This window comes from Mesoplodon densirostris, chromosome 4 (assembly GCF_025265405.1).
Source record: "Mesoplodon densirostris isolate mMesDen1 chromosome 4, mMesDen1 primary haplotype, whole genome shotgun sequence".
In the NCBI taxonomy this organism is placed as follows: domain Eukaryota; kingdom Metazoa; phylum Chordata; class Mammalia; order Artiodactyla; family Ziphiidae; genus Mesoplodon; species Mesoplodon densirostris.
The window spans coordinates 95,456,500-95,475,775 of NC_082664.1; the positions used below are offsets into that span (position 1 = coordinate 95,456,500).

A 19,276-nucleotide genomic window follows, 5' to 3' on the forward strand; every position below is an offset into this window, starting at 1 on the left:
GTTTTGAATATTCTAAAGCTGGGATAAGAGTGCAGATAATTTTACTTAAAAAAGCTGTATTTTGGCAAACATTTTATTGATATTATAAATGAAAATATAGTTGGAGCTTTAACATGGCACTTAATCTGTTCTATCAGAGTCTGCCAAATAAATTAAATTCTTTGGAAAAAATTCAAACTTTATATTATAGAGGCAAAATTAACATGAACTCTTACTTGTCAGATACTTATTTGCCATTTGCCATAAACCAAATGACCCATAAGTGTATTAAGTAGAAAGAAGGGCTGACTGTCAAGGGAGCTTCTACATCTAAAAATTACTCAGCAACTTAACAATTAATCAAAAGCATCTAATTCCCTCAAATACTAAATTTAGTTCAAACATCAAAGGTCTGATCCATTTTTAAAGGCATTAGCTTTATCTTTTAATCAGTTAAACTGGCCTTAGGATGAAAAATCATGGATTTGTTCACATATCTTGTACATTATTCACAGAGAAATACAAAATCCTGCTGTCTTTGCAATCACTTTTCATTTGGGAATTTCTTAGAGAAAATAAAAGAAAATGGAAAGATAATGTGACCTATGACTCCCAGGATAATGTTCAAGTCCACATCTGAGATTTAGCGAAGAATGAGAAAGATTTTTTCAAGTTGGAAGATACCAAAGGGATTAGTTGCTCTAACATACTCATTTTGCAGATGAGAAAGCTGAGATACAGTTTTATTGAGCTAATAAAATTTACTCAAACTCTTGTAATTGAATTGAGACTAACACCCAGTCTCCTGTCTTCTGTCTCCAATTCTTTTCTCTGAAGCACACTTTGTATATTAGTAAACCATTCTCCATCCAAATTTTAAAAAGTTAACAGTGGTTTCCTATGGAGAAAGGAGTAGGGATCAGGGGAAAAAAAGGTAGGCGAGGGGATTATTAGGGATGTTAACACTCAAACAATGAGTCATATGTATTAATACATAATTTAATAAGAAAAATAATTTTTATAAAATATTAAGTCTTAACATTAGCAGAACCAAACTTCAGAGATCAGAAATACCATAGTGGAATTAAATGTTAGTTTAGACATTTAAGCTACATCTCCAAGGAAACAGCAGAACTGAAAAGTGTGGATTTCAGTTTTTGTTTCCTTTTAATGACTAGTTCTATATATTATGTTTCTCTATATCTGGAAAAATATTCTAATATAATACATATGTAGTCTGAAGTAATTTAGGTTCTCAAGTTTAAAAAAGGATTGGGATTTTTTAAAACTTATGCTACAAAAATACACATTTATTTATATTCCCCAATTATATATTTCTAACCTCTGCAGTGATAAAAGGTCTAAAATTCCATTGCTGAACTGCCTTCTTACATGGTCTTAAACAGTTATTTCTATAGAGCATAAAATTTGCATAATTCTTTACAGTAAAATCTGCTCAGAAACTCACTTTGACAAATACTTTTAACTATCATTAGAGTTGAAAGAAAGAGATTTCAGTAAGAAAAGTACAGGGGTGGGTGAAGACTTTTTTTTTAGAAAAATATACTGTATATATTACATCTTGAAAATTACACAGACCATATGCTTTTATTTAATGTGAAGGCACAACTTTAACATAGTTTAAAGCAAATGTATTTTAATTACTTATCATGTAGTCGTCAGTACCAGCTCTTAAAAATACATATTTGCAAGCACATCATTGAAGTTTCTTTCAGATTGTCAATTCAAAAGCCAATTTAAAACGGCCAACTCTATTTGTAGAAAATCAATTGACACATTATTGCAAGTCCACATAATATTATTATTGGACAATCTGTTCACCAGCAGTCACAGGGTTTTCTTCATTTGTTGCAGAGTCCAGATGGTTCATCATCTAGGCATAAATAAAAGATGTTAGGAAATGCAAATTTTCAACTTGTCCCCAGTATTCACTAATTTGGCAAAAGGAGTCCCAGTGTTTAAGAGACACAGAGTGCTCCATGGAACCGAGCACTCCTTTTGGAGCAATGTACTGTTTCAATATCCACAGTCTTAAGGAAGGACATGCTCAGGGTGACAATGACTCTTTCAGGAAGCTTAATCATTAGACTAGGGCCAATCTGATAAGTGCTTTCTCTGGATCTTCCACTATTTCCATCTCCCAATATGAATACTGCCCTGCATGGCAGTGGGAATATCCATCACAAGATATTCCTGATGCTTATTCCAGGACACTATTCCAAGCAGTGTCCACTCCTACAAGGTGGAAAAACTAAAAATGGCACCACAAATCACTGTGAGAATACCAGCTGGTTCAGGGACAGTATAACCTGGTTGACACCTTGAACTGACCTTAGGATCATTTAAAAATGATACATGAAAATATTAAAAAGACTGTATGACAAAAATTTCTACTAAGGGCAAAGATATTAAAGGTACTTAAAAGTCAAATGATATCTGAAAACAAAAACAAGAATATACTTGCCATAGACTATTTTAGGGGAATTACCAGTTGAACTTCTCTCAAATGATCACTTCAGTTCCTCCCATATTCTCATAAAAATCTTTGCATGTTTGGGAATGAAGGAAGAAACACTTAAATGTTTTCAGTGTTTTTACCCTGTTCTTCAGATAAAACTAATTAAAAATAGGAAAAAAGGGACTTCCCTGGTGATGCAGTGGTTAAGAATCCACCTGCCAATGCAGGGGACACGGGTTCGAACCCTGGTCCAGGAAGATCCCACATGCCATGGAGCAACTAAGCCCATGCACCACAACTACTGAGCCTGCGTTCTAGAGCCCATGAGCCACAACTACTGAGCCCACATGCCGCAACTACTGAGCCCACGAGCCACTACTGAAGCCTACGCACCAAGAGCCCGTGCTCCGCAACAAAGAGAAGCCACTGCAATGAGAAGCCCGCACACCACAACGAAGAGTAGCCCCTGCTCACTGCAACTAGAGAAAGCCCACGTGCAGCAACGACCCAATGCAGCCAAAATTTAATTAATTAATTAATTTTTAAAAAATTAAGTGTGACCTATAAAAAAATAGGAAAAGAAAAAGTACTTAATGTCTTTCTGAAGATTGTCAAAGATTTTTAGATTGGTGATTAGATTTAAGTATTGTGATGTAGTTTTTCCCTTCCCCTTTATTAAGAAGTAGAAGACAAGCAAGATAAATGTTCCCATTTTTATAAACTGATTCTAAAAGCTTTAGTGTTTTTTGGAAGAGGAAGCAGAGAGAGCAAGAATTTCCAAATGGGGTCTCTGGACGTGCCAGACAAAGAAGAATACAAACATGAGCTGAGGCTTTCAGCTGACAACTGTCTCAAGTGATGGAGACAGCTTATAAAACCCAAACCTGCTGATGCTCTGTGAGTCATTTCAAGCCCCTAAACAATCAGTTTTGAGGTCCTCTATTTGCCAAAGATATCCCCTAGATTAATGTAGTTGCATATTCATAGCACTTCTGCAGTAGGTCGGCAGGGGGGCGCATAAAAACCAAATCAAGATAGGTAACACAAAAGACGAAGTTGCTGAAGAGCTGATTTTAGTCACAATTTAAATGAGAGAGGGAAAGAAGAAGCACATAAGATATATTTAGCCCTCCTCTTTTTCTAGCAATTTATAGACACTCCGGTGTAAGAGGCTGGAGCTGTGCAGACAGAGAACTGCAGAATGGATGTTGGGGAAAAACCCTCTTTCTTCCCCAAGACCTGCTGATCCTGGTAACTGTAACCTAACGAAATAATAGCCTACATAACTCTAAGTTATAATGTGCCTCTTCTTTCCTAATCCTCTGGTACCTCATTGGCACTGTAATCTAATCTCTAAATATAGAAATATATTAGTTAAAAAGAAAAAAACTTGTAAAATCAACTTATTGAGAAGTGACATCTCTACTCTGTGTTTACTTTTCTTTACTGACTTTTCAAAAAAAAACAACACAGAAAAATAAAGAGCACACTTGAAATAGGATTTTAAAAACACAAGAAAAATTAACATAGATAATAAAATTAACCAGAAAATTCATGTAAATTTTTTTCTTAATATTTGTAAATAGGCAAGCTCAATTTAGAAAAGATGTTCTCTGAAACTGGGTCGGCTAGCCTGGCATTTACTGATAGCTCTGAACCAATCTCCAAAAACAGCCTAATAAAATGCTCATTAAAGTGCAGTAACTGGAGAGTTGTTGATACTACAGCAGAGTTGTTCTAAGTATCTCTGTATTCTGACTTGTCAGTTACAGCTTGTGACTTCTAAAAATAATTAGAAGCACTAGTGACATTTAACAGAGACAAACCCACTGTTTACTGGATATTAACAAACTGAAAACTTACTTCCCACCCAGAGTAAAACAGCCCATTGGAGGTTGCTGCATAAATCTAACTCCGCTGATTCAGGATTAGAAACAAAAAAATTCTCCCCAAAGGCTGATTTCTATTAATTGTTCTATATGCCAAAGTAATTATGCCACCACTTCATTTTTCTCCTTAGAGAAAAAACACCTTAATTTTCTGTACACTCATTATAAAATAAGGGAAACTGAATATTGTAGCTCTTAAAGCACTCCAGAAAAATAGTTCATAAAAATATAGTGTAAGTAGCTTTGAGCTATAGAAAAGAATATACAATTAAGATATCCAAACTAGTATCATTTACTGAAATCCTACAGGAAACTTCACTTTTTTGATTAGAGAAATTCATGGAAGGGCTGAATGACTCCCAAGTAAAATACTAAAGTATCTCTATGAAGTCTCTAAGTTTCAGCAAAAAACAAGGTATAATTTGCCCTTTGAAAACAGTATAAAAAGGCTATCAGGGCTACCCATGACTTTTAAAAATCTCCAGTGGAAAAGTCCTGCTTTCTACTACTCTTACACTCAATGATAATATCAGGCATTAGAATGAATCAAATGATAACAGCATTAAAAAATGTGCTGTTAGATTCTGGTTTTAATTTATACTATTTGCTTTACATTGGATTTTTTTTTCAAAACAGTAGCAAAAACTTTTGGCACTTGCAAAAAATGGTTATATATAAAGACTGTAGAGATATGTCTAGTTTAATGTTTCAAAAGTGCCACACTTTTACAATACCTTATTAACATTTTTGGTAATTTTATGAAGGCTGTTAAAACACAACCCAGAAGCTTACACACACACACACAAGTGATTAAAGGTCAGTGCCTTAAGGACTGAACATTATAATTGCTTTGCATGAAGAATTTCAATAACATAGACCGAGAATTTACAGTGTATAAAACACTGTTATCAGCACTGTGGGTTCCTAACACCTAGGAGCTAATAACTTAAGTGAGGGAAGCATACACAAATATCTACACTACAAGGCAGGTGTTAATAAGTATTTAAAGTCAAAGTCTAAAAAAAAATGGGGAAAGGTGAACCTGATTTCAGTTGGAGAACTCTTGGATATCTGCTTGGAGAAGGCAGATTTTGAGTTGGAAGTTATATAAGGGATATTCTGGAAAGAGATAATGGAGGTAGGGGGAGAAGAGGATTATTATACTGTTAGCCAAAGAGGTGAACCAGTAACGGCCTGAGGGTTGTCTTCACGGCTGATTCTCAGGCCTCTCCTACACTGAGTCCATACCTAGTCTCCCTTTATTTTCCCAAGCTTGTTGAGGTTCCCTGTTCTACTTCCAAAGCCTCTGCTAGCCTTATCTGATTTCAACATCCACTTGCCTCACTAAGCTTTGGGCTAACCTACCTCTATAGATTAGATTCTCCTACCTCCCTGTAAATCCAAACTCATTTTATGAACGAAGAGTCTTCAGAGATTAAATAATTTGCCAGAAGTGATGCCAAAGTTATAATATACTGTCTTCCACAAATGACAATATTTAAGCTAAATTAAGTTGGACTTTAAAGGTTGGACAAAAGGAATGAGAGATTTTCTTTTTCACATTAACAGAAGGCATTACATTCTATAACTTTTAAAAAGGCTAGTTTTTTGGAAAAATAGACTCTCTCCTGGCAGCAGTTTATAATATTCTGCAACTAGCTTGCCTAAAATTTCAGGAAATGTCCATGCTTAATATTTTCTGTGGGAAAATGACCATGTTTAACAAAATCTTTTCTCTGAGGCTTGTGATGGCCTTTTACAAATAAGTTAAAAGGAAGCAGATTTAACAAAGACCCAAAGTTTTAATATCCAAACCAGGAAAGTAGAAATCAGTTAATGAATTGAAAAATAACCACCAAACCAACAAATAAACCAAAACAAAAAAACTCAATTCCTACAAATAATAATAGCAAATACATTTATAGTGCTAACAACATGCCAGGTACTGTACTAAGCAATTTGCATCTATTACAACAACCTTCTGAAGCAGGTTGATTATTATCCCATCTTACACTGGAGGAAACTGAGGCACCGAGAAGCTAAGTAACTTGCCTAACGTCACATGGCTAATAATTAACAAAATCAGAATTCAAACTTAGGCAGTCTGGCACCAGACTCCATGCTTTCTATTACTATGTGGTATTTTATATTCTGAATGTCTTATGTAATAAAATTATGATACCATACTACAAAACTGAGAAGTGTATTACCAAAATTGTCCTATTTTTTGACACTTTAAAATGGATTTTCCTACAATCAACTGTCTTATTTAGCGTCTATGTCTTAGAGTGAAGGCCCTGGAGTCCATCCTTCTGTAACTATTTACTGTGGCTTTGTGTCCAGCTGCAATGATCTTTAACTTTATATGTAGCTGTTGTGAATCAGAATCATCATTTCTTTCAAGGTCACAATTTTTAAGAATGAAACTTGAATGGTCCAGGACAGAGCACTTATTCATAGGGAATATAAATGCATCCCTTGGTTGAAGTCCATTCTTACCTACCATCCCCATTCTCCTCAATAAAAAGCATGGAGAGAGAAAGGAGGAAAGGTGCTATAATAAACCATCTGACCCTGAAAGCTGCATTAAAGGGGAAGGAAAAATTTACAAGTAAAAATAAAATGCTGGTGATGAAAATAACAACATACTTAATTCTGTAAGATAGTACCATATGCTCTCATTAACTGTCCCAAATTTAAACTTTAACCCTAAACAAAGTTTCGCCATGTTGCTCATCCTCTTTGTCCTGATTTGCCTCATAATCAGTTAATAAGATAAGTGCCCCTAAAAGGAGAAACCTCTTGGTCACAGTTCTGTCCTGAGCCTTTTCTTCTCCCTCTACATTCTCACTCACGGAGTATGCTAGTGACACTCCCAAATTTCTGTCTCTAGCTAGGCCTGTCTCCTGCATATCAGGAGATGTTTATTCAACTGCTTACTTCTCTTTTCCTGGTAGTCCCCTAGGTATTCTGAAATGTCCACCACTGAATTCATCATCTTATCTCTCAAATCTGTTGCCCTTCTTAATCTCAGTGAGTGGTGTCACCATCCACCCACTCAGCTACCCAAGCCAAAAATCTTGGACTCCACTTCCTCTCCCTAAACTGATTCTATCACCAGATCACATTAATAATGCCTCTAGGGCTTCCCTGATGGCGCAGTGGTTGAGAGTCTGCCTGCCGATGCAGGGGACACAGGTTCGTGCCCCGGTCCGGGAAGATCCCACATGCCGTGGAGCGGCTGGGCCCGTGAGCCATGGCCACTGAGCCTGCGCGTCCGGAGCCTGCGCTCCGCAATGGGAGAGGAGGCCCGCGTACCGCAAAAATAAATAAATAAATAAATAAATAAAATAATAATGCCTCTAAATTTCTCTTGACCTTGTTCACTTCTCTCAATCTCACTACCTTTCTAATTCTGGCTACCACTGCTTCTAATTGTAATAGCTGCCTCAAGTTTTGCTCCCTCCTCCAATCCATTTTCTAGATTTCTTAAAACTCCTAAAATGGTCTCCAATATTGTTAGGATAGAGTCCAAGCTCTTGAACCTGGCTTACAACACCCTACAGACTCTTTCCCTTGCGTCCTTCTCCAGTTTTCATCTCCTACTGCTCCCCTATTCTTACTCAATAGGATAGCCATCCTAAACTTCATTTTGTTCCTAAATCTGTCAATGCTCTTCCCTCCAAGCCTTTGAAGTTATGGTTCCCTCAATATGGAACACATGGCTCAGTCTTAAAGTCTCAACATAAACTTAACATTCTTTTTTTTTCTTTTTGGCTGTGTTGGGTCTTTGTTGCTGTGCACGGACTTTCTCTAGTTGTGGCCAGCGGGGGCTACTCTTCATTGCGGTGCGCAGGCTTCTCATTGTCGTGTCTTTTCTTGTTGTACAGCACAGGCTCTAGGCGTGCGGGATTCAGTAGTTGCAGCACGCGGACTCAGTAGTTGTGGCTCGCGGGCTCTAGAGCGCAGGCTCAGTAGTCGTGGCGCACAGGCTTAGTTGCTCCATGGCATGTGGCATCTTCCCGGACCAGGGCTCGAACCCTTGTCCCCTGCATTGGCAGGCGGATTCTTAACCACTGCATCAACAGGGAAGTCCCATAAACTTAACATTCTTTAAGAAGCTTCCCTTCCTCAAATCACCTTTGACTGTCTCAAAACCATAAGCACTGGGTGTCCCACTTCTAGTTTTCATGGCACCTGCCATAACTAACATTCATCACACTTTATTGTTAGTGACTCTATTTGTATCCTCCACTAGACTCTAACTTTCAAGAGGCCGTGAGAGTAGGCCTGCTTCTAACTTGTTCATCTTTTATCAACAGCACCTACAACAGTACCTGGCTCAATAGAACTGCTCAATAAACATTTGCTAAGTGAAGAAATAGAAAATTATTTTTTAAAAATGATGACAAAGAGCACTTCTTGGGATGTGACTTTCAAAAACTAGCATTAGGGACTTCCCTGGTGGCACAGTGGTTAAGACTCCGTGCTCCCAACGCAGAGGGCCCAGGTTCGATCCCTGGTCAGGGAACTAGATCCCACATGCATGCCACAGCTAAGAGTTTGCATGCCACAACTAAGGAGCCCATGAGCCACAACTAAGGAGCCCATGAGCCACAACTAAGGAGCCCACCTGCTGCAACTAAGGAACCTGCCTGCCACAACTAAGACCTGGCACAACCAACCAAATAAATAAATAAATATTCAAAACAAAACAAAACAAGTATTAGAGTGTGTGTTGTAGGACATACTTTTACTTTTCAGAATCTATAAAACATTCCATGTGGGTGTCCTCTTCATGGAAGTTACAAGCTGTCTTACTAGTTTAGTCCAGGACCTTGGGGCCATAAACTAATTCTATGTGTATAAATACAAGTTGAGACAATGGCATTGTGAGGTAGGAAAGGCAGGTATTTATCCTAATCTCAAAGAAATTATAAGACTTACCCCAAAGAATTCTAAGCTGGTGCTTTTTTCAATTATAGTAGTCTAACTTAATGTGCTAATCACCTCTTGTTAAATAAAGATGACACTACAACCAACCACAAGGTGGATATGAACTTTGAACTGTTTATCTACTAACAGAATTGCAGCCATCTACCCAAAGTTTCTCTATTTTTGTTCATGTGATCACTGATATGCATGCATGAGGGTGGATGACAGAGGGTAGTTTGTTGTAATAGGGCAAAGAAGAGCTAACTGCCTCATGAAGGGATCAATGCCATGACCATGACCTCAACAGGCAAGGGTTTCCCAACCCACTAATTTTGAAGCAAACAAACAAACTTTACAGGAATACCAAGAACATTTAGGAAAAGAAGAAAGGGGTTTAACTGCAATGAAGAAATAACTCAAACATGATAGATTCTGGTATCTGATATTCTCTGTTCTAGGAATTTTACAGAAAGGTTAATCTTAATCTATTTAAATCTGAAATGAGTGCCCTCTTTCATTTCATTAGGCCCATTTAGATGCTGGAGAGAGTACTTTTTATCTGCAAAATCTCAGGACTCTTACTATAAATAGCTAATGTCAGTATCAAAATTTATTACTTAAACAAGGGTTTTACCTTTCATGAAGGCGACTTTTGTGTGGATTTTGAAAACTCATGTTGAAATGTTGTTTTGATTTTCCCTGATGCCCTCCCATGCTTCTTGGTAGTTTTATCTTGAGTCACCAGAATTTTGGCACCAGATTGCAGTGGGGATGAGAACTGATGATGCAGCAGGTGAATAGTAAGGGGGTAGTAGTGGAAAAAACTTAGGACATCCTGACAAATTCAAGGCAACTTTTTGGCATGTAAAAGCTTTGATATATACAAGCAGTTCCCATCCAAATTTAGGCAGTGTCATAAGGTAACTTGGTAACCAAGATATAAGCACATACCTGATAGCCGCTACCTTTCCAGAACTTTTTCATTTCCTTACGTCTCCAAGCAACAACTGAGGCAGTGATAAGTGTGCAAGGTACTAAATAGAGGAGAGCAGGTTGCCCCTTTTTCATCAGCACCAGAACAACAAAGGTAAGTATCATACCGACGGCATAGGCTGCAAGAAGAATAACAAGTATCAATTTCTATATGCTATCAAAGGTGGATTTTAACTCTGTCACTAAAGTACTGGTTTTCGAATATTTCTAAGGACGTTTTTGCCCTATGACTTCTTTTCATAATTTCATTATTTTCCTAGACAGTAGTTAGGAAAGACATTCTACAGAGCTTTTGAAAAATTTGGAACCTGGTTAGTGTTTTCATTATAATTACCCTAATCATTAATCATTGATAAAGATACTAATTCAAGGAAGCCTCAATTATCTGCACTATTAAGGATGTTGAATTGTTCCACATTTTAGGTAACTAAAATCTGTACCTGTAGGTACTAAAGGTTTCTTTGAAAAATCTTCCTAATATTGATTATATATTTCCTGGTCTTCTTCAACAAGCGCATACCAAACATCATTTGATCTTTTATTAATGATTCAGGGTCTCATTATGAACACAGGGTCTCAGAATATTGGAGCTAGAAGGGCCTTTATGGACAATGCAGTCCACCTTCTTGCTTTATAGATGAGAAAATGGAGGACCAGTGAAGTTAAGTGAGTTGCCCAAAGTTACACAGCAGAGTTGACAGTCCTATTATCTGTCTTTTCATTGAGTTCTTTTATTCTATCACACTGATTGGTGCTGGACTCTAATATGTTAATGCCTTTTGGGAGTGCTATACTTAATGGCCTCAGACTGCTTTTCTTATTTCTTTATAATTTCCCCTTTTTCATCTTTTCACTTACTTAGCTGTTCTTTCTTACTGTCAGGGTAACTATTTCTAGCAACACCCTTTTCTACCACTAATGTACACTTCTAATTTACTAGATTTAATTCCACTGTAGCATTGAAAACCTTGCTAGAACAGTATCTAAATGGCTCTGGTGCAGGCCATTTACCTAAGAATAAAGAACTTTGGTGTACAGACTTTGAGATATCTATTTGATATATTCAGAAGCAGAAAAGTATTTTTTAGCTTACAGCCCTTTCCTGTCTGTTTTCGATAATAGAAATAAAAGGATGAGTGACAACTACCGCTGCTGTCCCAGGTGAAATGTTATTGTGCCATAAATTTATTTATATTAATATGTAATTATTGTACCATATTTTTAAAGGCTTATTATTTATTTATTTATTTAATTTATTTTTGGCTGCATCGGATCTCAGTTGCGGCACATGGGATCTTTGTTGAGGCATGCGGGATCTTTTGTTGCGGCGCATGGGCTTCTCTCTAGCTGTGGCATACGGGTTCTCTCTCTCTAGTTGTGGCACACATGCTCCAGGGTGCATGGGCTCTGTAGTTGTGGTGTGTGGGCTCTGTAGTTTGCTGTAAGCAGGCTCTCTAGCTGAGGTGAGTGAGCTCAGTAGTTGTGGCACGTGGGCTTAGTTGCCCCACAGCATGTGGGATCTTAGTTCCCTGACCAGGGATCAAACCCATGTCCCCTGCACTGGAAGGTGGATTCTTTAACAGTATAGGGACCACCAGGGAAGTCCCTATACTGTATTTTTAAAAAATCTAGTATTATAGAATTTATTGACTACTTATGTGCCATGTGCTTTAATAAACATTTTATGTGTAGAACCTAAAGTTTTTCTTTCAGGTATAATTTCCTTTTTAAACCTCCAAAACCTTGTGATATAGGTAGTAAAGTATAATTATCTTTTTGATGGAAAAAGCATGTCTGATTCATTCATGGTGAAGAATTAGAATCCAGGACTCCTTATTTTTAGACCTTTTCCTATAGACAGTACAATTCAATATAATAAAAAGAAAAAACAAAAACTTACCAACTGTGGAGGAAACATAGTATATAGAAGAACCAGCCTGAACATCAAATCTTCTACAGTATGCAATCAACAGGCCTAAAAAAACACTCTACATTATTTTCTTAAAAAAAAACAACAGGAATACAAATTCAACTGTTAACTATGGCAACAGAACATGTTGTATTGTATCTAACCTTCATTTCTGCATCATTAGAACATTAAACTACCTCAAATTCTGGACAAAATTTTACATGCTGATTTTTTTAAACTTAATACCATGTATTAAACATTTTCCTAAGCCATTAAACAGTCTTTAAAGATATAATTTTTATTAGCTGCTTAATATTCCATGTCATGGAGAAATTTTTCTAATATTTCTGTGGTATCAGTTGTAATGTCTCCTCTTTCACTTATAACTTTATTGATTTGGATCCTCTCTCTTTTTTTCTTGGTTAGTCCAGCTAAGTTTTCTCAATGTTGTTTATTTTTTTAAATATTTGACTCTTACTTTTGTTAATCTTTCCTATTATTTTCCTGTTCTCTATTTATTTTTGCTCTAATCTTTATTATTTCCTTCATTCTGCTAACTTTGGACTTAGTTTGTTCTTCTTTTTCTAGTTCTTGTAGGTGTAAAGAAAGGTTGTTTATTTGAGATCTATTTTCTTGATGTATATGCTTATCAGTATAAACTTCTTAGAACTGCTTTTGCTGCATCCCGTAAGTTTTGAAATGTTGTGCTTCTCTTTTCATTTGTCTCACAACACATTTTTACTTCTCTTTTAATATTTTCTTTGATCCACTGGTTGTTCAGGAGTGTGTTAATATCCATGTGTTTGTGAATTTTCCAGTTATCCTCCTGTTACTGATTTCTAGTTTCATACCACTGTGGTCAGAAAATATACTTGGTATGATTTCAATCTTCTTAAATTTGCTAAGATTTGTTCTGTGGCCTAACATATGATCTAGCCTAGAAAACGTTCCCTGTGTGCTTCAGAAATATGTGTATTCTGCTGTTGTTGGATGGAATATTCTGTATATGTCTCTAGTCTATTTGGTCTCTAGTGTTGACAAAAATTTTTAAATGTATCATCAAAAAAAATGTATTGAAAGAGCATCAAGGAAGACAATTTCAAATTGTGATCAAAGAAATCTCTTTTCCATGGAGAATAAAATAATTTGGAATTTTTAATACAGAGAGTTCAAATGGCAATGAAATATAAGCTCTAACTTGTAAGCATGAAAGTATACAGGAAAAAAAAAACATTTTATTACCTATTTAAGAAATGTGTTGAACCTCTCCAAAGAAGAAATCTCAGACTATTTATTTGCTAAACACTATTATGAAACAGTAAGAATGACATTCCACTGCTTAAAAAAATCAGAAAATAATTTTACTATCTTTATTAGTTGTTTCAGTTAATTAGTTTTGGTCCTTACATAATTAATCAAATATCTTTCTTGGTAGTTCCTTGTTATGTTTTTACTATATTTGCTGTTTAATCAACATTTCAATACATTAAAAACAGTGATACCCATCCCCCCAAATTAGAATTTAGCTTTTAGAATTAAGTTACATATTATCAAAAACTCTTGCTTTTTGGGGAAATATTTGTTAGTGACCTTCAACATTTACTTCAAGAATGCAGTATTTACATACGGTCACACTGTTTTCACCAATTCTATGCTATGTGCTTTTTATAGCACATGGTGTGGGACTGGTAAAGTTGGGGATAAGTTTAAAGATATTCAAGAAACCTTAAGTTTACTCAACAGAATGCTTTCCCTACTTAATCAATTATGTGAATGGAGACTCACTGAGCTAAGAGAGCTGCTACACTGGTCTTTGCCATCCAGCTCACATGGCAACACTTTTTGCTTATCTCTCTATCCAGCTTTACTATGTCAATGAAAGGGCTTTTTCAGAAGAGCCAGTACTCTTTACCCAGCCACAGGCAGTTAGTACATAAGGAGACTATAAGAAAAGTGAGGAAGGAAAAACTCTCAGCTGATTGAGAAACATTATTAATTATTTCTACACTATATTATTCCTGGGCTGGGATTAACTTTATTCTACAGGTAGCCCAGTGAGGAAAATAATGCAGAACTGCAATAACTGTCAGAGAAGACATGCTAGGAGAAGGTGATCAATTTCCACCACATGCTGTATTTTTTTTGCATTATAGTGCCCTACAAGCTATTGTTGTCCTACTATGTTTTCCTCTTGGTCATGACCTTGCTTAGTATTCCTAAACCACTTTTCCTAGAATATAACTATTATTTTATTATGATACATTTGGTAATATTAAATTCAACTTTTAAAAGGGGATTTGTTATATACTTTCTCGGGAAAGAAGGTCAAACTGATACTAGTTACTTCTTCTAAGACACTTTTTGAGCCATGGAAAATATACTTTGGTTGTTACTATTTGGGCTTTATCTTCTACCCGCCAAAACACTTTTTCTCCATCTCTGTCTCTGTGGCTGATCCCAGCTATAGCTATAGCCAGAAATACTTAATACAGAGTAGGTAACTTTTAACATTTGACATTTGATACTATACATTTGACAATGTTAAACCATCAGTATATTTCCACTCAAATTGTTACAAACAATCACTTACCTGGTACAATAATGTCTCCAAAACCCAATATTGAAACTGGCATGAGGCACACACTCATTACTGAGAAATAGGCCAGCTTTGGTACTCTGATGACTACTGGTAACTGTAATTACAAAAAAAAAAAAAAGAGGCCACCAATAAACCTCTTAGGAATCTTTACCCATACCTTTAGAAATGGAAGGATTGATATTAGAATAATTGTTTTAACATTTGAGAATTAACATTTTAGAAAAGCTTAGAATCAGAGAACATAAATTAGGCATATATATACTCTGAATTTATAGAAAGCTTGAAAGAAATAGATATGTAGTTTTGGAAAAACAAAACCCAACACACATGTAGGGTTAACAGTATTAATCCAGTATCCCCATATCTAACCTTTTTCTCTTTCCTTTTTACCAAAAATAGGACTCAGGCTTTGAAACTTTTTTTTTTTTTTTTTTTTTGGTAATCTGGATTTTTTTTCCCCAAAGAAGAGTCTTGTCTCAGAGGGTATGATTTAAAGTCCAATGAACATATCTGAAATACAATCCTTACTTTCTCATGGGGAGCTGAGGGTTGAGCAGTGGCTTCCACCAAGTTTCCATCATTCTAGGATGAAACCCAAGTCAATAGGTATTTAATAATTTAGAATAACTAATAAAAGGGCTATATTTTCTGAGAAATAAAGCTTTACAATACCTTAACATGCACTACGTGACCAATGAATTACACAAGAAGGCAAAATTATTAACTGGACACACACACATACACTGGTAGCCATTTGTATTTAATTGCCATCCCTACCTTTTCATTATTTCCAAAAGGTCCGGCTGCAAGTTCAATCATGATACTCTCACCATTCTAAAATTGAGAAGAAAGGTGAAATAAATTGTTCAATCACTTAAAGGGAACAATCTGCCAGTGTTCAAGAAAGATTTGACCCCATGGCTCATGGCCTACTGTAAGCTGATGAAAAATGGGTTGTAGACTGATTTTTTCCTAAAACGGTCTCTGTAGATAGCAAAACTTGGAGTCATCTAAAACAAATTTCATCTAGCATGCTGTTCCACTTTATCAGAGCTCAACAATTATCAGAAACTTACAGATAAACCACACAAAGATTATTCAATTGAGTTTGAGCACTGATTTATGCTGACAACTAATATCTAGCATTTCTAATGGGCTATAAATTTTAAGTGCTTTTAATTACATTATGTCATATACTATGTGTCCTTAGTCATTCTTAGCAATAACAATGAACAGAGACACAAGAAATATTGAAATTTTTTATATTTAGATTTGTAATAAATATTGGTAACTTTATTTACATTTGAGCTTCTGACTACTCACCACAATAACAATGAAGCCAAACTTGAAAAGACCCAGCCCTAAAGAACTTGAGAACGTTTCTCTATCCTGACTCCTGTCCAATTTCAGCCCTGCCTGCTTTTTATGCACCAATCAAAACATTAACCTTAGCTGAAGTTTTTCTTTGTGTATGCCTAAGGTCTTTTTATGTGGGCTGTGTTTATTAAAAAGTTATTTCCTGACAGCCAAATCTACTGGGGAGAGGGAAAACATTTAGATGTAGCTAACACTGCATGAGCACCCATCTTACACTTCACATTATAATAAATACATGCCCCAAATAGGTAGTCGGAAGATAAATAAATGCTGAATTTTAGGAAAATGTGATTGATTAGCTATACCATTTGCCATGTGGGTGGGGTGCATAGGAGAAATTACTTGAGTATTTTTAAGAAGACTTAAAAATATTTTTAAGACCCACTGATACCTGAACTGAGTAGAAAGAAGGATAAAATCCTTAGTTACAGAAATCTTTTCCTCATGTTAAGCTTCGGGTTACAGAAGGGTTAAATCACAGGAGTTTATGAAAATAAACTAATATTAAATACAGTTCTTTACAGCAAACTCCCATGATATGATTCAATTTCCAGATAGAGTTCACGTTGGTTCATTTTTGAATTGCTATTTAAAACATTTAACTGAAGACCATTATTGACATCCTCTTATACATTCAAAGACATCTACCTGAGTAACTACTATTTGCAAGATACTATACCTAGTATGGTGGTGGATGAAAAAAAAATGAAGACAGGCTCTTATTACCTGTACACCTATGGCTACCTGTCCTGCCAACTCATTAACAGTCTACTAATACCAGGGTCAAGAACATGTTTAGAATGTCTAATATTTAATCCTTGAAATTTTCAGTGAAAACCACAAAAATCAGAAATCATGTATCTAATTTTCATTTTGAGTCGCCTAACAAACAAACCAGACTGAGAAGAAGGTGTTAAGGTAAATCTACAACAGCGAACGCTAAAGAGCACTTCAATCTTTTCCAGTGGATCAGATTACTAGAAATCACATTCCTAGTCACTGGGAACAAAGAAGGAAAAAAAGAAGATGAAAAATTCCCTAAGCACAGAAGAAAGAAGACTCAAAGACATCTTTATTATTGCCATATACCTTTAAAATACTAAAATTTTTTATGTGTAGCGAATGGACATAGTTTGCTGGCAGACAAGTTTGGCATTTATAAAGTGATACTAGTGTTAAAACAGAATGGAAAAATTATTTTTTAAAGAGTTTAGTTAGGGGCTTCCCTGGTGACGCAGTGGTTAAGAATCTGCTGCCAATGCAGGGGACATGGCTTTGAGCCCTGGTCCGGGAAGATCCCACATGCCATGGAGCAACTAAGCCTGTGTGCCACAACTACTGAGCCTGCACGCCACAACTACTAAGCCCACGTGCTGCAACTACTGAGCCCATGTGCTGCATCTACTGAAGCCTGCACGCTTTAGAGCCTGTGCTCTGCAACAAGAGAAGATACCGCAACAAGAAGCCCGAGCACTGCAATGAACAGGAGCCCCCACTCGCCACATCTACAGAAAGCCTGTGCACAGCAATGAAGACCCAATGCAGCCAAAAATAAATAGAGAGTTTAGTTATAGTTTATAGCTATGCCCACTGTGCAATATATGTATCATATGGTATGACTTCGCGTTGACTTATGGAAATGCCTTTGTAGAGAGAGTGCTTTACTTTCATTATGAGATCTCTGATGGAGTGACTTATAGAAACATTTTTTTAATCAAATAAATTGACACAAGCTAGAACAGCTTTGGATATAACTTTAAAATATGCTTTAGTAAATTAACAATTTTTGTTATAATCCATAATACTAGTGCTATGCTTTTTTAGGTTACTATTGCAAATGAAGTCAGTGAGCCAGATGGCTCATCATTAAAGCATGGAAATGTGCTAATGTTTTGGGACAGTTAACTACATTTGTTACCTAGTTGCAATTTTAGCTCCCCAATGGAGCACATGTTTGTCTTATGCCATTATAGCAAATATCAGAAATGCAGAGATTTCACAGATAGTAGGGGCTAAAGAATAAAGAACTACTAGGGAAAAAAGCAGTGATTATAATATCAAACACTAAATATATGAGAGTGACAAAGGATGAAGAAATGATATAAAGTTACAAAGCAAGACTCAAAGTGGGGAAAGTGGAAGAATTAAGCAATAATTAATAATATGTTCATGAGACAGGAACAGGCACAAGGTAGAAAAACTGGGCAACGAAGGACTACCACACTCATCCAACACCTCTCCCTTATTCTAAGAACAGCACCAGGTTTTTATTGAGAAGCTAGTGGTAAAGCTGGGAATAGATGACCTATTTTTTTAAAAATTTACTTTCATTTATTCCAAGGATATTTATTGATCACTTATGAGGGTCAAAACACATGAGAAAAGTAAAAATACAAATATGAGAACAAATATAACTTATAAGTGAAGGGACTATTATTTGTGTTACAATAATTACTTTCAAATTCATTCATAGCAGAATTTATTAAGATTTAAAACGTGACAAGTGATTCCAGATTTTTGATCAGTCAACATTCGACAGATATTTGAGTGGCATGATTCTAACCTCATGGAAAAAGCCAGTTGAGACAATGAACAGATAGACAGAAGCAGAAAGGAAGAGTATGTGCCCTTGAGGCCAGGCCCACCCTGGCCTTTACACATGTCCTGGGTAGATGGGACATCTTTCATATAGAAAGGTTAGGTTGGGTTCTGGCAGTGGCAACCAAAAGAATCCTACTGGTGGAAAGAGAGGATGGAATGCTAGCAATACTCCCTCACCTAACTGATTAGGAAACTGAGGGCTAAGTGACTAGCAGCCCAGGGTTATAAAGTTACAGACCTACACTTGAGGTCTTCAGACTTTCAGTGTGGTGCTCTTTCTTAGTCTCACACTAGGGTTACAGAAATGAAAGTAGCAATGACACTTTTTTATTCTTTTTGCTGTCTATATTCTCTATAGCACATATTTATAGTTTTATGATAAGAAGAAAAATTACTTTAAAATGGGTAGGAAGAAAATTTATAGATATTCTCATGTTTACATCAGTCAGGACAGATTTTTTTATTTAGCAGAATGGCTTAAAGGCTTAAAAATATCCTCTACTAAAAGGCCAATT

At 36.1% G+C, this 19,276-nt stretch overlaps 1 protein-coding gene across 1 annotated transcript in view; it reads right to left on the reverse strand.

The window, feature by feature from the left end:
- Window positions 1-1,570: 1,570 nt before the first annotated feature.
- Window positions 1,571-19,276, reverse strand: part of SPPL2A (signal peptide peptidase like 2A) — a 49,156-nt gene continuing 31,450 nt past the window's right edge. The window contains exons 11-15 of the mRNA XM_060096834.1: window positions 15,561-15,617; window positions 14,775-14,877; window positions 12,176-12,250; window positions 10,234-10,394; window positions 1,571-1,873 (exon numbers count right to left, since the gene is read on the reverse strand). Of these exons, the coding sequence (XP_059952817.1) occupies window positions 1,802-1,873; window positions 10,234-10,394; window positions 12,176-12,250; window positions 14,775-14,877; window positions 15,561-15,617 (468 nt within the window). The 3' untranslated portion in view covers window positions 1,571-1,801. The remainder of the gene's footprint in view (window positions 1,874-10,233; window positions 10,395-12,175; window positions 12,251-14,774; window positions 14,878-15,560; window positions 15,618-19,276) is intronic.